The 20,599-nt window shown below is 56.7% G+C and overlaps 6 protein-coding genes across 6 annotated transcripts; 4 read left to right on the forward strand and 2 right to left on the reverse strand.

The window, feature by feature from the left end:
- Nucleotides 1–1,094: 1,094 nt before the first annotated feature.
- Nucleotides 1,095–3,061, forward strand: PG994_013568 (uncharacterized protein; the record flags this gene model as incomplete). The annotated part of the gene is made up of 3 exons (XM_066864977.1): nt 1,095–1,727; nt 1,817–2,144; nt 2,226–3,061. 3 exons carry the CDS (start codon nt 1,095–1,097, stop codon nt 3,059–3,061), a joined length of 1,797 nt encoding a protein of 598 aa, XP_066709938.1.
- Nucleotides 3,062–3,410: 349 nt separating this feature from the next.
- On the reverse strand, nt 3,411–5,382 carry PG994_013569 (uncharacterized protein; the record flags this gene model as incomplete). Its single annotated transcript, XM_066864978.1, has 4 exons — nt 3,411–4,659; nt 4,761–4,910; nt 4,982–5,105; nt 5,292–5,382. The coding sequence occupies 4 exons, from the start codon at nt 5,380–5,382 to the stop codon at nt 3,411–3,413; spliced, it is 1,614 nt and encodes a 537-aa protein (XP_066709939.1).
- Nucleotides 5,383–7,248: 1,866 nt separating this feature from the next.
- Nucleotides 7,249–8,841, forward strand: PG994_013570 (uncharacterized protein; the record flags this gene model as incomplete). The annotated part of the gene is made up of 1 exon (XM_066864979.1): nt 7,249–8,841. The coding sequence occupies one exon, from the start codon at nt 7,249–7,251 to the stop codon at nt 8,839–8,841; it is 1,593 nt and encodes a 530-aa protein (XP_066709940.1).
- Nucleotides 8,842–9,380: 539 nt separating this feature from the next.
- PG994_013571 (pantothenate synthetase) lies at nt 9,381–10,496 on the forward strand (the record flags this gene model as incomplete). Its single annotated transcript, XM_066864980.1, has 1 exon — nt 9,381–10,496. The coding sequence occupies one exon, from the start codon at nt 9,381–9,383 to the stop codon at nt 10,494–10,496; it is 1,116 nt and encodes a 371-aa protein (XP_066709941.1).
- Nucleotides 10,497–11,243: 747 nt separating this feature from the next.
- On the reverse strand, nt 11,244–13,150 carry PG994_013572 (uncharacterized protein; the record flags this gene model as incomplete). The annotated part of the gene is made up of 3 exons (XM_066864981.1): nt 11,244–12,811; nt 12,874–12,910; nt 13,031–13,150. The coding sequence occupies 3 exons, from the start codon at nt 13,148–13,150 to the stop codon at nt 11,244–11,246; spliced, it is 1,725 nt and encodes a 574-aa protein (XP_066709942.1).
- A 4,806-nt stretch (nt 13,151–17,956) lies between these two features.
- PG994_013573 (uncharacterized protein) lies at nt 17,957–19,920 on the forward strand (the record flags this gene model as incomplete). Its single annotated transcript, XM_066864982.1, has 5 exons — nt 17,957–18,099; nt 18,186–18,342; nt 18,426–18,555; nt 18,622–19,548; nt 19,646–19,920. The coding sequence occupies 5 exons, from the start codon at nt 17,957–17,959 to the stop codon at nt 19,918–19,920; spliced, it is 1,632 nt and encodes a 543-aa protein (XP_066709943.1).
- Between the last annotated feature and the right edge of the window lie 679 nt (nt 19,921–20,599).

Genomic DNA, 20,599 nt, shown 5'->3' on the forward strand with positions numbered 1-20,599 from the left:
CACCCGACTTTCGGCTAACAGGCATATGTATTATTGAAGAGAGGCAGACGTTTAGCGAGACCCGGACGACAGTTCACGTTGAGTGGCCTATGCATGCATTATTACTCGTGCATCATGTCGGCCCTCGCTCTGGCCAGCCGTTGGTTCTAAATATTCTTTCCAATGCAACTTGTTAGTCAGAGTAACCCAGGTTAACTTGGCTGAATCCTTCGTTCTGCTCGCTCCCAATTCGGACTCTGGAAGGATTGACATGGTCAATCTCGCGGAGCATTCGGACGCACGCCCGACGACCCTGTAGATAAACGCACCATATGAAGCCATTTGGAATTGCAATTGGCTACACTCCAGGACCCATTCGCCCGGTGGAGCCAATCAAGTACGGAAAAGGGGGTAGGGGGCCAGGGACAGCCCGAGCAGAATACGACGTGAATCATGGTTGACACGGCCCTCCAAAGAGTGCTGCTTAACTGAAAGCGAATAAACAGGCATCCACCCCTGGTCACCGGGGAATGTCCGCTCATACATATCAACTCGGCAAATACAGTACCCTTGCTTGAAGATTCTGCTCATTGGGCAGCACCTTGGCACGGGATTATCAGCATTCTGCTCTTGTCACTTGACTTTACCGAGCCGGAGGCTCTTCCTGAAGCAATGAGAGCGAACCACTCCCTTCCGCTTTAAGACCGATGAGGCGAGAATCGGGACATGGCATGGCATAGCATGGCATGGCATGGAAGCGAAAGGCCCCCCACGCTGCAACTGCAACGGCAAGTCTGTTACGGATCAATCCGCTTCGTCTCCCCTCCCTCCCTCCTGTTTTAGTTCTGCCTACATACGTCAAACTACGGGTTGGCCCCAAAAAGAACCAACAAGAAGGAGAAAAAGCAAACTATCCGTTCCCTCGGGACCTTCCTGATGCCTGCCAACTTTGATCAGAATAAGGAAATGATGAAATGAAAGCGACGAGTCACATCCAAAGAGGCTACTGCACTTGCATATTACACCAAAGTTTATTGTTTTTTGGACGTTTTTTATTTTATTTGCATTAGGTAAACCCCCAATCAAAGACGAGACCAAAGAACACCACCCACAGGATGGCCAACGGTATCCAACCTACCGTCCCTGGCGAGGTCGGGCGGCGGCTGCTCCCCGTCATCATCGACGAGGTGGCGCGCCAGGACCCGGACCGTGCCTGGGCGTCGCTGCCGGTCGATGACTACGACCTGGAGCAAGGATTCGAGGACGTGACCTACGCGGCCTTCGCCAACGGCATCAACAAGCTGGCGCACTGCATCACCAAGGCGCTGGGCCCGCCGCCGCCGGCGGACAAAGCCGGAGGCGAGTTCGACGCCATCGTCTACCTGGGCGTGCCCGACATCCGCTACTACATGCTGATCCCCGCCGCGGCCAAGGCGGGCCGCCAGGTGCTCTTCAGCTCGCACCTGAACTCGCTGGAGCTGCACCTGTCGCTCATCGAGCAGTGCGGCTGCCGCGCCATGCTGCTGTCGCGCGGCGTCTACGCCGGCGACATCCTCGAGCAGCTGCCCATGCCCACTGTCGAGATCCCGGAGCTCGACGACCTGCTGGACCTGGCCGTCAAGGCCGAGCCGTTCCCCTACACCAAGACCTACGACGAGGCCGAGCGGGACCCCTTCGTCATCTGCCAGACCAGCGGCACCACCGGCGCGCCCCGGCCTATCACATTCCGGCACTCCACCATGAGCACGGTAAGTCTGAACTTTCGTAGTCCTCTTCTCGTACTATGACATCCGCTCCGTAGAATGACAATGCTAATGGCCCCCTCCCCTACTTTCAGCTGGATATGCAATCAGAGTTGCCCGACGTGGACGGGCGTAAACACATGTTATGGCAGCGGGGCGTCGGGACGCGCTTCCTGATGGTCGCGTCGCCGTTCCACGCCATCGCCTGCATCTTGGCCATGACGGTGTATGCCTTTGGCGGGTGCACGCTAGTGCCGGGGTTCCGGAACCGGCCGGTCGAGGGCATCAACGAGATGTGCGACATTATCAAGTACTCCAAAGCGAAGGTCGGGTTCATGCCGAGTTTCCTGATGGAGCTCATCGCGCGTAGAGACGACGCGGAGGACTACATCAAGCAGATGGATACTGTGGTGTACGGAAATGGTACGTTTTAAAAGAAAAAGAAGCTCATGATGACGTCATTCGCCCACCCGCCCGATTTGAAATTCTAACATAAGCCTGCAGGCATTCTCTCCGACTTTGCCGGCCAGAGGTGGTCCAAGACGACGAGGATATTCGACGTGTGGGGCTCCGCCGAGGTCTGCACGCCGCCGCAGCTCGAGTCGGACCCGGAGGACTACCAGTACTGCTGCTTCGACGTCGAGGCGGGCGGGTGCGTGTTCAAGGAGCGGGACGACCTGGAGTACTTCGGCGACGACGGGGCGCGCCTGGAGCTGTACGAGCTGGTCATGACGCGGACGCCGCGATCCGAGAAATACATTGGGTACTGGGCGTGCGTGGGGAGAGAGGGGACCAAAGCGCCTGCCGACCCGCCCTACCCGGAGTACTCGACGCAGGAGGTCTGGACGCCGCACCCGGACCCGGACAAGGCCCCCTACACGTGGCGCTTCGTGAGCCGGGTGCAGGACCTCGTCGCCGACGCGGGCGAGTTCGCGCTCGCGTTCGAGAAGACGCTGAGCAAGCACGGCATGGTGCAGCACGCCATCGTCGTGGGCCAGGGCGGCGAGAAGCCCACCGTGCTGGTCGAGCTGGCCGACGGCTACACCCGCGAGGTGGCGCGCCGGTGCCTGTGGAAGGACGTGATCGCGCCCGCCAACGAGGACGTGCCCGAGGCCGCGCGCGTGGCCGAGTCGCATGTTGTGTTTGTCGACGCCGGCGCGTTTGTCAGGTCGACCGAGGGCCACCTGCTGCGCACGCAGACGGTGCAGAAGTTCCAGGGCCGCATCGACGCCGTCTACGGGCGCGCGCCGTCCGAGATTAGTGTGTCGATGCGGCCGCGTTACCAGTCCATCATCGAAACGGTCGAGGTTTCGCATGTAGTGGAGGAGGACGAGGCGTAGCTCTCTCTCTCTCCGGGGCCTAGCGAGACCAAACCAATCAAACAAAAGAAAGAAAGAAATATTGTTAGAATAAAAAGATGCTTGGAGCCATCGTGTAATGTATAGTGGGGGTGAGATATTAGTTGTTAGTAGCGGCCCTTCAGCATCTCGTTTAGAAGAGATTGACCACTTCGTTCTTGTAGTATAGGCTGGCATGCAACTGTCATGGCCACGGCGACGTCATTTTTAGTGTTCTATGATTACTATGTATCTATACACACACACACACACACACACACACACATATATATATATATATATATATATACTTTACAATAGAATGTACATGCATCGTCCCATCACTCACTCATCAGCAGGTATAAGCGAGGTCAAAGTGAACCTGCGGCGTGCCATCGAAGTCGGCAGGGACCGCGTACGAAATATTGTAGAACCAGTGATCGCGCAGCTGCTTGCCGTACGTGACAGGCAGCGGCATCAGCCCCGGCGCCGAGACGTTGACGTCGAGGCAGGGCAGATCGCCGTCGAACCCGTTCGTCATTACATGCGCGTCCTTCCCCTTCTTCCCCAGCGTCCAGGCCGGCGGGATGCCCGAGAGCGCAAACGTGAAGATGTCGGCACCCGACTCGGTCCGGTTGGGGTACGCCACGGTCAGGTAGCCCGGCCCGGCCTCGGCGCGGATCGTCGTCGCCGACGGGTACAGCGAGAAGAAGCCGTTGTAGGGGAACGGCGCGTGGTGCGGGTCCGCCGCCCAGTGCACGATGGTGGGCACGAACTGGTCGCCGCGGTTCTTGGTCTCGCCCGTGACCGTCTGCGCGCCGGCCATGAGGCCCGCGCTGAGCCAGGACGTGGCGACGCGGTGCCGGTCCGATGTGAGGTCGTCGTAGACCGTCTTGTTCAGGGAGCGCTCCCCGTCCCACCAGCCCTTGGTGGTCAGCAGGTCCGCGGCTGCCGGGCTGATGCACGCGGCCACGACGTCCATGACGAGCGCGAGGGCCGCGCCTTGCGCTACGTCGTACAGCAGGTCCGACTCGCCTAGCGGCGGCTGCGGGCCGTACTCGCGGCCGAAGACGCCCCACCAGAAGAGCGAGATGATCTGCGAGTGCTCCGTGGCGTCGCGGCTGTAGGCGCGGTCGTAGGGCCCGACCATGTTGCCCAGGAAGGGGTTATACTGGTGCGCGATGTCGTCCCAAAGACCCGTCAGCATGAGGCGTGAGTTGTTCGTCATGGGAAGGTCCTTGGGGCCGTACTTGGCGTTGGCGGCCAGGGCCCAGATGTCGACGCCGTAGTAGTTGGGCGCGTTGTACTCGCCCAAGACGTCCTGGCCGCCGCGCTGGAACAGGGCTAGCAGATCCTCTCCTTGCTTCCGCGCAAAGTCGAGCAGCTTTTGGTTGTTCTTGCGCTGTCCGGCCCATCCTGTTGTCAGGGCGCGCATCAGGCCTGGGTTCGAGTAGGCCAGGATCAGGTTGTCGTCCTCGGGAAACGTCCCGTTGCGGCGCATACCACCGACGGCCGCGGCCTCTAAGGAATCTTCTATACGCCCAACCAGCTCTGGGCCAATCTTGTCGGAGAACTCTTCGACCACCTGAATCAGTTGAGTCCTGTATTGGATGTCAGCGGGGAATAAAGAATATCCAGAGAGAGGAGGAGGGAGAGAGAGAGAGAGAGAGAGAGAACATGATAGTTCAACTTGAGTACTCACCCGATGAATTCTCGCCAATTGGGATCATAAGTGTCGTAGATGGAGGGAGGATACAAAGGCGAGTCCGGGGTCGGATCAGGTGCATCCGGGGACAACTTGAACGTGCCGTACCATGGCGAGTCGTAGTCCGCGAGCATCTGAGTAGAGAGGCTTGATAACCAGTTAGCTCAGCAACCTCTGCAATCATTGAGAAGCCCCAGTTTGGTGCAATGCGGCCTTACATTCCCTCGATTGAAGCGATCGCGTTCTTGACGTCGTCGCCCTCGGCGCGATACAGAAGCCCGGGCAAGTACCAGGCCGTGAAGCGCGTGGACCATGGGCCGTTATCTTGGTACCAGATGAAGTCTGAAAAAAAAGTCAGCATTTCAATCTATGTACCCAGCGCTATCTTCATTTCTGTGAACGTACTGTACGAAGCATCATACCTTGAGTCACTTACCGACATGGAATAGTCAAACAGGTCCTGTGCGGCTGGTGGTGGTTAGTCTTGACAATCATTACATTCGTAAGCTCTTGAGAGCCAACACTTACAAGCAGACAGGCGCGAAGAAGGCGACTTCATCGCGGCGGCGAGGGAGGCCGACACAGCCACGGCGGCTGCGAATATGCTTAAGCGACCCATTTTGACTTGACAGAAGGAGGAAGTATCGCCAATTACTGCTGCTACCGCTGACTCTCAGACTCCCAATTTGGCGGGTAGTGGCAGCAACGCCCAAGATATACCTACCACCTACATACCTCATTCCATGACGCGTGACATGATCTTCGAGGAGCCCACCATCCAGCATTGAGCTAATCTCAGGTTCTCTCCCCGGTGACAATAATAACAACTACAGGACGGGCCCAAGTATCCCAGCGCCAACCGTCCACTTGGTGGCATGTGAAGGCGGAGCAGCTGCAGCTGGTGGACCGACCGGTATTGGCACCGGTCGGCGCCGAGGCTGGTGACTGGCTGGTGTGTTTTGACTCTTGATCCCCGCGGTCGGTTCCTGGGGTTGGTTCCAGTTCGAACCTGGGGAAATTAGTGCAACCTGGCTATTTCCTCACGCGACACGCCGGCACCTTGAAAAAGCGGTATCGCATGGTTTCCATAGTCAGTCATCTTAATGAATACCTATAAGTCAAGTAGAGCTTACCAGACTGGCCTTGATAATCTCGTAATGTATTGAGGTAGATTGTCGGGAACTCCGTTTCTGTTAAGCGAGCACCAACAGTATCTGGAGGTGGGGTTCTGTTGGTTTACCTGCCAGGGGCCCTTGTACCCCGACGGCCCCTTATCTGTGTCTCCCTCCTTAATTGTTGGCAGGCCTTATCGGCCAGTCCATTCCCGTCTCACAGCGGTGCAGCCTTGGATTGAGACGGTCGATGATATGAATGTCGTCAGATTAAAGCTTCTGGGTCTGTGAGGCTTAACACTTGCAGCAAAGTTGAGTTGAAACTCAAATCGGAGCTGGGCTAGTGTATTTAATTCTAACCTAGAACGTTACGACTTCATGGACGTATCGTTGGCTACTTGGGAATGTGTTCGACTCCCGATGGCCGGCCATCCCCAGTGCACGCGGAAAAGACCATCTAACGACACATATACTAGTCTTCTGGTCGTAAATAACAATCATTTATACCTCTGACTCGTTGACTCTGCTCGCTTCCGTGAATGGATTCGTCGGTAACACGCTTCTCGGCTGCCAGACTTGGGTGACTTTGGAAAGAGAAGCGGCAAATGCCGTCTGAACCCCACCAGCCCAGGTAAGAAGCCATATGCTGCATGGTCGGACAGGGAGTATGCCTTCTCCAAGGACGCTGCAGTCTACATATTCAATGGCGAAGCCAAGCATGAGCTTGGGAAAATTGAACCAGAAGTTCGGGATGGGGTTCGTGTTAAGAGAGTTTCGGCCGCCATGGCCCGTAGTTCATCTGGAGAAAAGCAAACTCTCTTTTCAGCTGAACACCATGCCAAGATAAGCTGTCGCTCACAAGCGACTCAGCGCATCGGTAGCATCCCATGCTCTCACCGGAAGAAAGGACCGGGCTTCACCGACTAGCTGTCCGCGTTATCTCGGGGTAAGCGACGGATCCGGTATTGTTTCTCCGCTACCCCAGATTGATAGGTGCGGCGGATAGCAGGGGATCCCGGGACCGTTGGGCCAACGAGCTTGAGCCTTGTAGTCGTGCTTCTCCCCTCGTGCCCTGTGATATGGTTTCCCCACTGATAAAGCCATGTTATGTTGCAGGAGGCGCGATGTCGTTCGATCAGAGAGGGAATCTAGGATGTGAGGGGTTCAATACAAGACTTTATCTTAGACCCTGCTAGGAGACACTATTTCTGGATACCGTTCCAGCTAGTCGGGACGCTGGCTGCCTGCTGTACTTTCGTACTTAAGTGTGATTCCTCGAGTACTGCCACATACCTCATCGAGAGACTGGTTGACAGTTCCACGCTCTCAACTCCTGCGACTTCTAACATACCGGCAATTAGTTGTAGGTCACCATGGAGAAAGCCAGCGTCCCCGTGACGGTGGATGCCGCCGTCAAAGGCCAGAAGACGGGAGTCTTCGCCTGGTTCTCCAACGCCGGCATCCTCAAGCTCAACGGGATCCTGCTCCTGTCCCTCATCTCCTCTTACGCCACCGGCTTCGACGGGTCTATGATGAACGGGCTGCAGTCGCTCGACAGCTGGAAGGCCTCGTTCCACAACCCCCAGGCCGAGGAGCTGGCCCTCCTGAACGCGATCCAGAGCGTGGGCCAGCTCGTCGCGCTGCCCTTCTGTGCCTACGTCTGCGACCGCTTCGGCCGCAAGCCGGCGCTCCTCGCCAGCGCGGCCGTCATGCTGCTCGGCGTCGCCCTGCAGAGCGGCGCGCAGAACACGGCCATGTTCATCGCGGCGCGCGGCGTCATCGGCCTCGGCCTCGCGCTCAACATCACGGCCGCGCCGCTGCTCATCATGGAGCTGGCCTACCCGGCCCAGCGCGCGCCGCTCGTGTCCATCTATAACAGTCTGTGGGGCGTCGGCGCGCTCGTCGCGGCCTGGGCGACGTACGGCACGTTTCGCATCGAGTCGACGTGGGCGTGGCGCATCCCGTCGCTGCTGCAGGCCCTCTCGAGCGTGCTGCAGCTGGCGCTCTGTTTTTTGATCGAGGAGTCCCCCCGCTGGCTCATTTCCAAGGAGCGGGACGCTGAGGCCGAGCGGCTGCTGGTCAAGTACCACGCAGACGGCGACGCGGCGGACCCGCTCGTGCCGCTCGAGATGGAGGAGATCCGCACCGCGCTGCGGCTCGAGAGCGAGGCGCTCGCGTCCACGTCGTACCTGTCCTTCTTCCAGACGCCCGGGAACCGGCGCCGGTTCTGCATCATCCTCGCCGTCGGCTTCTTCTCGCAGTGGAGCGGCAACGGGCTGATCTCGTACTACCTGACCCTGATCCTGAACTCGATCGGCTACCGGGACCAGGAAACGCAGACGCTGATCAACGGCCTGCTCACGCTCTGGGGCACCGTCTGGAGCCTCGCGTTCTCGCTCATCGTCAACCGGTTCGGCCGCCGCACCTTGTTCCTGGTCTCGACGGTCGGCAGTCTTCTCTGTTACATCGTCTGGACCGCGCTGGAGGCGACGTACGAGAAGGCCGTGGATGTCTCAGGTGATGGCGAGGGCGGGCCCGACGGCGTGGCCAAGGGCGTGCTGGCCCTCATCTTCCTGTTCAACGTCGTCTTCACGCTGGGCTGGGGCGTGCTGCAGGTGACGTACGTGGTGGAGATCCTGCCGTTCCAGCTGCGCGCGCGCGGGCTCGTGCTGTACAACCTGTTCGTCGCGCTCGCCCTCATCTTCAACCAGTACGCGAACCCGATCGGCGTCACCAACTCGGGGTGGAAGTACTACATCACGTACGACGTCTGGCTCGCGTTCGAGGCCGTCGTGGTGTACTTCCTGTTCGTCGAGACCGGCAAGCTCAGCCTCGAGGAGACAGCGGCCGTGCTCGACGGGGTGGAGCAGGAGCACAGGCTCGAGGAGGTCATCCGGAAGACCGAGAAGACGCTCGGGGTCACGACGGTGGTGACGGGGCAGAGCGAGAAGGGGCATGGGCAGTAGTCACTCTACAGGGTAGCCATGACCCAGAATCGTTCTACCATGTGATAGCTTTACATTGGATTCATTAAACAATATACATAATTGATTTTCATTTCACACCTCTTCACCTAACTTGAATGCCTTCCTAATAGTTCTCCCCAATTGTCTGTGCTAGGAGTCGGCACTCAAGGGAAAGGCCCGTGCGCAGTACCTGTCTTATGTCAATCACAAACTCCACGGAAACAACCCTCTCGCTTTCTAATCGGACCTAGAATTTCGCAGCAGAAATCATCACAGGCTGGCCTCAAAATCAGCCCATTGAGCGCCATGGCGCTGATGTGTTTCCGAACTCTCTCAATCTCATCTCCTGTTTCCTGAACATTGTCCTTCGCCATCCAGAACCAATTCCCACCATGTTCGCGCGCATAACCCGCAGTGCCGCGAGCTCGCGTGCCACTACTACTACTACCTTTACCGCCCTCGCGATGAGGATGATGACGATGATGCCCCGGTGCAGCAGCAGCCAACTACCCACGACGACGACGATTCCGATCCGAACCATGGCCACGGCCCGTAGCAGCAGCAAAAACAGCGGCAGCAGCAGTCCGAAACCCTCCTCCACCTTCCGCGAGATGATCCCCTCGACCCGGATACGCGTCCTGCGCACCGTCGACTCGCTGCGGGCCTGGCGCAAGCCGCACGCGGTCGACCAGCGCATCGTCGGGCTCGTGCCGACCATGGGCGCCCTGCACGCGGGCCACCTCTCGCTGATCCGCGCCGCCGCGCGCGAGAGCCACGAGGTCGTGGTGAGCCTCTACGTCAACCCGGCCCAGTTCGGCGTGCACGAGGATTTAGAGTCCTACCCGCAGACCTGGCCGACCGACTGCGCCGCCCTCCGCCAACTCGACCGCGAGCTCGCCGACGACGGCTCCAACCTGGGCCGGATTAGTGCCGTCTTCGTGCCCTCCACGGCCGACATGTACCCCTCGGGCTTCCCGGGCCAGGCCGTCGACTCCAAAGGCAGCTTCGTGTCGATCACGCCCGTGGGCGAGGTGCTCGAGGGCGCGAGCCGGCCGACCTTCTTCCGCGGGGTCGCGACCGTCTGCCTCAAGCTCTTTAATGTGGTGCAGCCGGACCGCGTCTATTTCGGCCAGAAGGACGTGCAGCAGACCGTCATCATCCGCAAGATGGTGCGCGACTTCCTCCTGCCCGTCGACGTGCAGATCGGCCCCACCACGCGCGAGGCCGACGGGCTCGCGCTGAGCTCCCGCAACGTCTATCTGGGCGAGCGGAGGCGCAAGGTGGCGACTGTGCTCCGGCGCGCGCTGCGGGCTGCGGAGCTGCAGTACGTCGAGGGCGGCGCGCGGGGCCGCGAGGCTATCTTGGGCGCAGCGCAAAAGGTGGCGGCCGACACGCTCGCCGAGCAGATGGCCCTGGCGCTGGAAAACAGGGTCACGTACGAGGTGGACTATATTTCGCTGTCGGACCCGGAGACGATGGAGGAGCTCTCGGAGGTCGATCCGAAGAAGGGCGGTATTTTGAGCGGTGCCGTGAAGATGCTGCCGGTGGAGGCGCCGCAGCCGGGTGAAGATCTGGGGCACAGCGGCGGACCTGCCGTGCGACTCATTGACAATATCATTTTGGAGCCTTCTTCCACGCAAGGAGAGGACCACTAGCGGAACGTAGACTGTCGTCATTGCGAATACCCCTTTTGATCAAGAAGCAACCGGATGTTGCCACGGCCCATCGATTGGCGGCTTCTCATAGAGTCGATACAATCAATTAATGCAAGCCTCTCTCTAAGCTTGCCTGGATTTCAACATAAGAAAACCGGTCGTCCCACAAACAACAGAAGATTTCAAGAGCAAATGTGTGAATGATGTTATGTTATATATTTGTCTCTCAGCCCACATTTGGTGTGTAAAGTACATGCCATTAATGATTAACGAAAGACAATGGTATCTCGAACAAAACTGCACTCTAATCGAGTGCTTTCTAAAAGGAGTGTGATGATGCTCTGAAAAAAGGAGTGTAATGCACGCACTCGGCAAGTCTTGCTTAAACCAACCCAACCCAACACCGGCAAACAATATAGCAAGCAACGCCGTATATGTCCCTCTTCTCCGTCCGTTCGCCTTGATTTTTTGAATTTTACACCACAACACACCACACCTACACACCCACACAACTAGCCAGCCAGTCGACGACGACTGCCTCGTCAACCTGGCCTAGAAACCATGGCTGTCTGGCCACGCACTCCCCTTTGTACTCAAATGCCGCGAAGAGCGATCTCCGCCACCGCCGCCACCGCCACCACCCAGGAACCAAGAGGATCTCCGACTCCCGTTCCCGGCACCATTCAGGTACCGCGACGAGCACTTCTTATCGAGATAGAGGCGCAGGTCGGGCACCGACCACGCTAGTCAATCGTGCATCGAGAGCCAGCTAGTCTCGATCGGGCCCTTCTTCATCTCGTGCCCGTGCGACGTCGAGGGCGGCGTCATGTTGGCCAGGGGCCCCTTGCGCGAGGGCGGCAGCGGGAACAGGTGCGCCATGTTCTCGACGTCGGTGCCCTGCTGCAGGAGGCGCGCCCGCTCGCGCGCGGCGTAGTATTTGTCCGAGAAGGGCTCGTCGCTGCGGCGGGAGTCGTGGTCTTCCGAGGAGGAGGAAGAGGAGATGCTGCCGTGGTCGTGGTAGAGGAGGCCGCCGCCGCCGCCGCTGAACAGCCGGGAGGTGTCGTTGATGTCTTTGTTGAGGTCCTTGTTGGGGCCCTTGCTATCGTGATGGTGGTACCGGCTGCGGCCCTGGGCCGAGGCGTAGGCGGACGGCGGCGGCTGCAACAGGGGCGGCGTCTGCAGCGTCAGGGGCGGGAAGGTCAGCGGGTCGTTGAGCTGCCACGCCGCGGGGACCGACGTCGAGTTGACCGCGGTCGTCGCGTACGACGAGACCGTGTTCTGGTTGTAGCCCATGCGCGTCGTCGCGGCCGCGGCGCGCTGGCTGTAGTGCTGCGACGACCGCGCCGTGCCGTGGCCGCCGTGGAGCATGTGGCGGCGGTGCCGGCTGCTGCCGTCGCGCATGCTCATCGCGCTGCGCGTCGAGGGTGGGTGCTGGTTCAGGCCCGAGGGCGGCGAGGGCGGCGCCGTCGACGAGCTGCCGCTTGCGCTGCTCGAGTGGCCGTAGCCGTACAGGTGTCGGCTGCGGTGGCCGTTACCTCCGTTGCCGTTGCCGCCTCGTAGGCGCGAGGAGGTGGAGGAGAGGAAGCGCGAGGTGAGGCGCAGGTACAGGGGGCCCAGGGTGGGGAGGCTGATGCAGAGGATGCCGAGGAGCAGCTCGAAGACGCACAGGAAGACGTTGGTGGACAGGGCGCCGCCGGTCGGGTTTTCTCGGCTATTGTTGTCGTTGCTGCTGTTAAAGACGGTGGCCAGGCGGACGCAGCTGGCCACGATGACGGCCATACTGAGGACGAAGCAGGCCATCAGGCCGATCTTCTCGGGCCCGCGCATCTTGAGGCTCCAGACGACGTACATGGTCAGCAGCATGATGACGAGGTCCATGACGACGTTGGTGACGATGAGGGTCGCGTACAGGGCCGTCTGGCTGCCGCAGGCGCCGCCGGGGAGGGTCGGGTCCCAGCGGAAGGGGAGCGGGTGGCAGACGAAGGCGAGGGCCAGCGAGAGGGCGAGGACCCAGGCGCCGACGAGGGCGAGCAGGGCCTGGACCGTCCGGCGCGGGCCGCCGGGGGCCGCGCCGAAGACGCGCAGGTAGAAGCTGAGGACGCTGGTCTTGAGGAGGGCAAGGGCGTGGACGTAGAGCATGTCGAAGCCGAAGAGGATCTTCAGGAGGAGATTGGAGTTGGTGATGACTACATTGCATTGCACACATACGTTATCAGCATTATTGGTCTCGGGGAGAGAGGCCTCAGAAGTGTACTCACGCTCTTCATAATGTGGTGAAGATGGCACCGCATCGTATCCCATGCCAATTGTGCTGACTGTAAACAGATTAGTCATTGCTCATCTCCATAAGGAATGTATTGGTTTGGTGGGAGCTTACAGAAACCTTGTATACCTAGGCAAAGGATCCCCAGAATCTAGTAGCAGTGTTAGTACGCCATCTGGATGTTCTTTCCATGGACGAACAGTAAAGGGGAGAATCATACTGTAGCAACAGCGATCAATCCATCATCCACCCCAAGCCCGACGCCTCGTACTCGCGTCCATATCCGCAGCCCCACGACGATTAAGACTAGGAATAAGATGGTGCAGTTGATGGCCAGGGGCGCCTTGACCTGTGACGCCATGGCGAGGGAGGTGACAGATTGCGAAGCCATGACGATTATGATGATGAAGGTGGTGGTGGTGGTGAGAAAGAAAGCCCAACAACGGCGACTACTCAGTCCCCCAAGCAGATCCGTCTTGAGAGAGTGTGTGTATAGCAGGATAAGTGAGTGTGTTTGTTGGTATTATAGTATAAGTAAGGCAGTGAGTGCGAAGAGCAGCAAGCAGAAAGCAATATTAATGAGTGTCAGAGAGAACCGGCGAGGCCCCTAAACGAGTGTCAGTTGCCAGTGACTGGTCTGGTCGTGATGGCTTGGGGGGAGATGTGATTAGAGAGATGGAGACTGTGCCCTTCTTCTATATGCAGTCCGACGTCGACGACAGCATTGCCCTTTCCTCGCCTCACAGAATAGAGTGACGCCTATTTCGGAGCGCAGATAGTGCACAGACTCAAGCCAGAGGACGTGATCTCAACGCGACGACAATCTCGCAAAGGGTTACGGGTAGGTAGACGACGGGTCGGTCTCATAACAATAACGCGAAAAAATAAGGGACTGCTGCAGGGAGCAAATAGTCCAGGTAGGGAAGGTCTCAAAAGGGTCCCATCGGATCGATGATGACGGCTATCTAGCCAAGTGTCTGTGTGCCTGCTGGATAGGATAGTCAGAGTAATCAAACCGTTGGTGTAATACGGCGAGTGGTGTGTATGGGCGGAGATAGACAGTGCCAGGGTAGCTGGCATCTGGCAAGTAAGTATAGGGGACTATCAACTAGAGCAGAAGAAAAGAGGCGCTTACGTGACGGTTGGCTTCCCGTGCAGAGATATCTATCATGTGCCGGAGATTGAGCCTCACCCAGTACCGGAAATCATGGTGGTTCGGCCCGCTGCACACCGGTTCCAGATTCTCTTATACATCGCAGTGTAGCCGGATATCTTCATTCTTGGCTCTATCCAAACCGCCAAAGGAGCTCCCCGCTTCTTCTTTTCATTTCATATCATTGAATGGACAGAGAATGGTTGTTGCAGCCGGGGTTCAACAGTTTTGGCCTCTCTCGTTTATCTGGTGTGAATATCGGCCACTGAAGGCTGTCAGTCGAAGTTCGAGACGTCGTGTCGGTAGATGGGTGGTTTAACGTCATACACTCACTTCCGCTGATGTTCCATCCAGTTGGAATGACTTCGACTTTCCATCTGCATGCTCTTTAGCATTCGTTCGTGCAGCTGCAGGTCTGACCAGCATTAAAGCATGCCCTGCTTGCTTTCTTCTTCGGCCCCCCTCCCCTTCGTCGACTCCTTTCTTTTTCTCTGCTTCTTGGCAGCCCGCATGGCTCAGGAACGGGCGCATCAACCTGACAAGTGCAGTGAGTGATACCAGCCTACCAGCCTCTTGCCAGTAGTCATCATCCATGTTTGATGATCGGCCCCATCATGCCATGCCCTCATTTGCTTTTGCATGCAGGTCCTACATGGCAGTCCTGACACGCTACTGCGAACGATGAGTGCTGCTGCTGCTTTTCTATATTAGCAAAGAACAGCCGCCTAACCCACACCTTGAAATGAGGACGATCAGAAAGTAATGTCGGCGGTGTCAGTCTCTTTCGAGGAGTGGACGGGCAAGAGTATTATTAAGATTAAAGACGCTGATACGGCATGAACCGTGTATAGACAGACAGGCACTCGTATTCTTCGTCGGAGGCTGGGCGTGGTGAGACACAACGTGGCAGCATGTCGATCTTTCAATGTACGACTTCGTAGACCAATCCGAATAGACCATCAACTGTCATCATTACGGAGTACTACTCGTAGCAATGCTCACACAACCATAATTCAATGTAAAGATGCGCCATGAGGAGAACATACTGCCAATTCCCATGATCAATGCTGTATTCGACTCGGCAGGAAGCGGCATACAGACTGCCTGTGGAAATGCCAACAGAGCCGATCATACATCTAATCAGCAAGCCGCCGCAAAAGCAAACCTGCTGTCAAAACGCACATCAATTGCACCTCGGCTTGCTAGCCGGGAAGGCCCATCATGATTGGCAGGGTCAAGTAGGAGTGGCACCTCCCAGGACCAATTTCGATTGGGACTCTAGAAGGGTGGGTGTCTTAGTCAGACAGCCAGGAACAGATCTCATACATCCAATTCCTCGCTGGCTCAGAGAAGAGACTTATTGAACTCTTTCATGAGTCCCGGTGCCCATCGACATCATCAATAAAGTGAACTGGCAGAGAGCTGCCCCGCCTATTACGATTGGTCTTTGCTGCTGCAGGAACAACATCTTTCCCTTAATTACTCAGGGTTTCTACCGGAACGCGACCGCGTTTTGCTATGAACTGGATTGACGGGAGGCAAGACGACACAGCGTTCAGAGATCTTGCCCGTTGCCGGAGATAAGAGGCTCGTTCTCATATCCTCGTTGGGAAATTAGTTGGTGAGAGGTACGAATAATGTCACTTATCTTCACTGCTACATCGATATCCGGCTCGCGGACCATCATTAACAGTAGCCGTTTCTAACTTCTTTAAAGATTTTATGTCACAACAGAGCTGAATTTATAGATGCGAAATGTCCGTGGTCTTGATGGTCCCTTACCGTAGTCAAATTGACCAAGATGTTTTTCCGGTATGCTGCTAACAGTACACTTCAGAGGGGCTTCCCAGTCATCAGAAGAAGGACACAAGAATCGTTCTCACATATACCTGCACATGCTAGCAAGAAGAAACAGACGGTATCGTACGTCACAGGCCTTATGGTGGTCATAAAAATATGAGCGCCTTCCTGTTCAGTTGATGTGTTGCTGTATACCTGTGCTCAATTGCCTCGATTTTTGACAGCAAAGTCTCAGCATGGACTCGTCAATCTCCTCAATCTCCAATGTCACCAAGCACAGATTTCCTCATCTGTGCGTTATGAGTCCGTGAATACTTTATCTCTGATAGGTATAAAGATATATACTGCCAACCGCCCGCAATACACTTATCCTTTCAGCCCTCTCCATTCCTCTCCATGTACGTTCGAGTTGCAATCAGCCTCTCTTTCCCCGACCCCGATCCCGAGGCACCCATGAATACGATCGGCTTTAACAAGCCCACAAGAAGTAAAAGAAGGTGCTCCCACACGGCCGTTAGGGGAAATGGATGTCACTGGCCACTATCCAACGTAGCCAGTTGTCGCAGTGAACTCGGAAGAACTCGACCGCTATAACCGACACCTTTCCGACAAAATGTCCGCCGACTCGGGACGCACCTGAGCCTGGCAGCAGACTTGCCCGGCCGTGGCCATGGAGTTTGTCTCGGCTCCCTCGTCTACCAAAGTTTCCCGTAAACTACACCGCAGACGCCAAACTACCTACCATGAGACGCACGTGCCGGTAACAAAGCTTTTAACCGGTCCGAATAAGCTCTACTCATGGTGGAGGGTATCCCCAGAGTGTTGGCAATGCCATTGAGCACCCTTCTTTGGTTGTCTCGATATAGCGATGATGGTCATTTGCCCATCGTGTGCCAGGCTATGCCAAAGAGGCAGGATGGGCAGCTTTCTGGCAACGATAACCGACGCATAATGCAAATTGCCCCGGTTGTGGTGGCACCATGCTGCATCAAGCCGACGATGATATTGAACCAGAGAAGTGTGAATGTCTTGGCTCCCCCGGGAAGTTGATTTCATGGAAGTCGTGAATAGACTCAATTGGGGGTTTGGCGGGTTGTTGCATACTTACGAACCATGAAATGGGTTTGAGCAGATGCCATGAAGCAACTCAGCCCCAAAGTTGCGGAAGGCCACATAAGGTGTGACAACTTTAAGACGTTTTCCCCGGGTGTTTTAGCTTGATCGTCCAAGGCTGATTCGAACCGACTTATCAGTTCATCCCGCCGTATAGACATTCTAAGCTCATGGGACCCAGGGCTCTGAGTTAGGCTCGAGTTGAAGCAATTCACTCAGTCAGCATCGATTTGACTTGCCGATTATTCAGAGCGCGATGTCGTTCCGGTGTAGTCAGTCGAATGGTTACCAGCAATTTACCGGCTATCGGCAAAGAAGCTGGTCCATCCCATGAGCCGGGCCACGGCGGTCAGACTTCTTGTAGCAATCGGCTTCCTCCCATCTGGACCGAGGCATGCGTATATGCCAAGGCCCGCTGTGTGTATGAGACGCCCGTAGTCGAGACGGGTGTTTACAGGAGAAGAAGAAAGGGTATCTCTGAAGGTGGAAAGGAGCCGAGCGGGAAAAGCTGATCCCTGAGGAAGATCATCAGTTGACCGGTTGCGCAGTGGGTGGTTAGTTGTTTCGAGATGGGAGATTGTGCGACGTTAGGTACCCCGGAACTGGCTATCATCCAGTCCGCCAGGGATAGCTTTCAAGGAGAGGCTTATTTCTGAGACCGCTGTAGCAATCAAGCAATAAGCTTCAATTGACTCTGCTTGGGATTCAACCTAAAATCAACCCCTGTGGCTTCGGGAACATTCAATTCTCTCGCTTAGCTCATTGCAGAAACTCGGTGGATCTGACGCCGTGCATTCACCATTTAGAGGTGCAGCTCAGTGGGTGCCAGTGCAGTGTAGCGGCGCAGGAAGGACAAGCAGGTGGGGGAGACAGCTGAACAGCGGGCTGACCCTCCCGACGATGACCACATAGTAGTCCCGAATCCTCTTTGGTAACCTCCCATCCCACGAACTTGATCACCCCTACATATACACCTGTGCACTCCCACTTGGCTATCGCGTGCTCTTAGCCGGTCTCAAACAATCAATCTCCCAATGACCATCCTCCGGTGAAAATCATTCTACAGGGAGCTTCTAGAGCTCAAGGAACGACTGCAACGAACGAACGCCGCTTGCTACCAGAACCAGCATCATGGCCTGGTCGCTTCGCTCGCTGGCCCCTCTGGCTTTGGCCTGTTTATTGTCGGACCAAACCGCCGCCCAACAACAGCCATTGTCCGACTTCGACCCCAACGAAGCTTGTCCCGACTACAAATCCTACTCGAGTTATCCACAGTGCGTTTGCCCACCTCTCTCTCTGCCCTTCCTACCCTGCAGGCGGCCCAGAAGCTTGCTGACAATGCCTTTCTTCTGTCGCACAGCCGGCCCCTAAGCGAAGGCCCTCTCGCCCTGCCCTTCCAGCGGCCCCATCCACGATGTCGAACCTTCCACTCCGATGCCATTGAGAAGGTGATAGAGGATGTCACTTCCCGCATGCGAGACCCAGACCTGGCGCGGCTGTTCGAGAACGCCTTTCCGGTTAGTCAAGCCTTGGCAGACACTGCTACCACCAAAGGAAGACAAATCAGGAACATATGTGCTGATACTAGCCTTGAAAACAGTCAACGACGGACACGACAGTCAAATTTCATACAACGGGAGCAGATGGCAAGAAAAAGAAGAAGAAGCCCAACACATACTCGCCTTCGGATTCCGGCAAATGGGATGGCCCGCAATCCTTCATCATCACAGGTATGGCTCTCCCAACTTGAATATGGCCCTTCTACGGAGATACAGAGCGCTGATATACCAGCACAGGTGACATTGTGGCAGAATGGCTGCGAGATTCGACGAATCAGCTGTCGCCGTACCAGCCATTGGCGAAGAAAGACCCGGCCGTTTATCAACTTATCCTAGGCGCAATCAACACGCAGTCTGAATTTGTTATTGAGTCGCCCTACTGCAACGCCTTCCAGCCGCCGCCCATAAGCGGGTTGCCCGTCAGTCATAACGGACAGGACGATAATGTGCACCCTGCCTATGAGCCCTCGGCCGTCTTCGAGTGCAAATACGAGCTGGACTCCCTAGCCCATTTCCTGGCCCTGAGCAACGACTTCAACGACCACACCGGCTCGCGCGAGTACCTGACGACGCGCTGGTTTCTGGCCCTCGAGACGGTCTTCACCGTGCTCGAGCAGCAGTCGCGCCCAACTTTTGACCCGGAGACGGGCCGCTACGCCCGGAACGAGTACACCTTCAGCCGCAACACGAACCAGGGCACCGAGACGCTGAACCTGAACGGCGTCGGCAACCCGCTCAACAACGGCACGGGCCTGGTGCGGTCCGCGTTCCGGCCCAGCGACGACGCGACGACGCTGGGCTTCTTCATCCCGGCCAACGCCATGATGGCGGTCGAGCTGAAGCGGGCGGCCAACATCCTCAAGGCGGCGGGCGAGGCCACGTGGGCGCGCCGCGCCGAGCGCTGGAGCCAGACCATCGCCGACGGCGTCTGGGAGCATGGCGTCGTGCGGCACAAGAAGTTCGGCGACGTCTTCGCGTACGAGGTCGACGGCTACGGCTCCGCCCTCTTCATGGACGACGCCAACTACCCGTCGCTGCTGGCGCTGCCGCTGATGGGCTTCCTGAAGGCCGACGACCCCGTCTACCAGAACACCCGGAAGATGCTGCTGACCAAGGAGTCGAACCCCTATTTCCTGACGGGTCGCGAGTTCCACGGCATTGGAGGTGAGTTTGTATATCTTCCTATATTCTCTTATTCTTCCTTATCTCTCTCTCAACCAAACAAGTATGTGTGCTAATGATTTCTGTCTGTCGATTACAGGCCCTCATATCGGTCTGTCCAACGCGTGGCCCATGAGCCTGCTCGTCCAGGCCCAGACGTCGAACGACGACGCCGAGATCAAAGAGTGCCTGGGTCTTGTGCTCAAGGCGAGCAAGCTAGGGCTGATTCATGAGAGCGTGGACGTTAACATGGTCAGCTCGTACACGCGCAGCTGGTTCGCGTGGGCCAACGGCGTCTTCGCCGAGACCATCTTGGACATTGCGAAGCGGAAGCCGCATCTGATTTTCAAGAACGATAAGCCCTATGAGATTTGATGGATGAAAGCATCGAAAATGAAGAACAAGAGGAAAAGAGAAAAGACATTCCCCTATTAGACATGGGCAACTTGGTTACATGAGTATGTGGGTGCATGCGTGTGTAGCATCATCAGAGGAGGAAGCATTGGCAGGGTCATTTTTGGGTGCATCATTATTATACCCCGTGTTATAGCGCTCTTTTAGGATTTTTCAATTGGCATGTTTGCATGTTTGCATGCCTGACTGATCGATATTACAACTTTGCTCATAATAAACCAACTGTATGAAATTGTCTGGAATGGTGTTACCATCTGGGCCAATAAGGTCGGGGTCTGGATTCGAATCCGATCACCGGCCGGTCACCACGCATAGTGACTGCAACGGTAAGTTGGGGAAATGCATCTCCGCATTCCGCCGCTCCGGACTTCGGTTCCGATCTTGGATAACGGGGTCCATCTCCACCTTTACAAATACACAGGACGACATATCATCCTCCCTTAATCACAGGCGATGCTCAGATGCGGCTTCCGCAGTACATCCCATCATTCACTCTATTCCAGATTCTCACACCAACAGATAATGACCCGTCTCAGACCCCGCTGCATCCATGAGACAACCATGATGGCATCATCATCAGCAGCAACACCATCCAACTCATCAGCCCCCCAGGCGCAACCGCCACCGTCTCCTTCTTCTT

The sequence above is a fragment of the Apiospora phragmitis genome (genome assembly GCF_038363925.1).
Source record: "Apiospora phragmitis strain CBS 135458 chromosome Unknown utg000011l:1.0-3236445.0:1.0-3240683.0, whole genome shotgun sequence".
In the NCBI taxonomy this organism is placed as follows: Eukaryota; Fungi; Ascomycota; class Sordariomycetes; order Amphisphaeriales; family Apiosporaceae; genus Apiospora; species Apiospora phragmitis.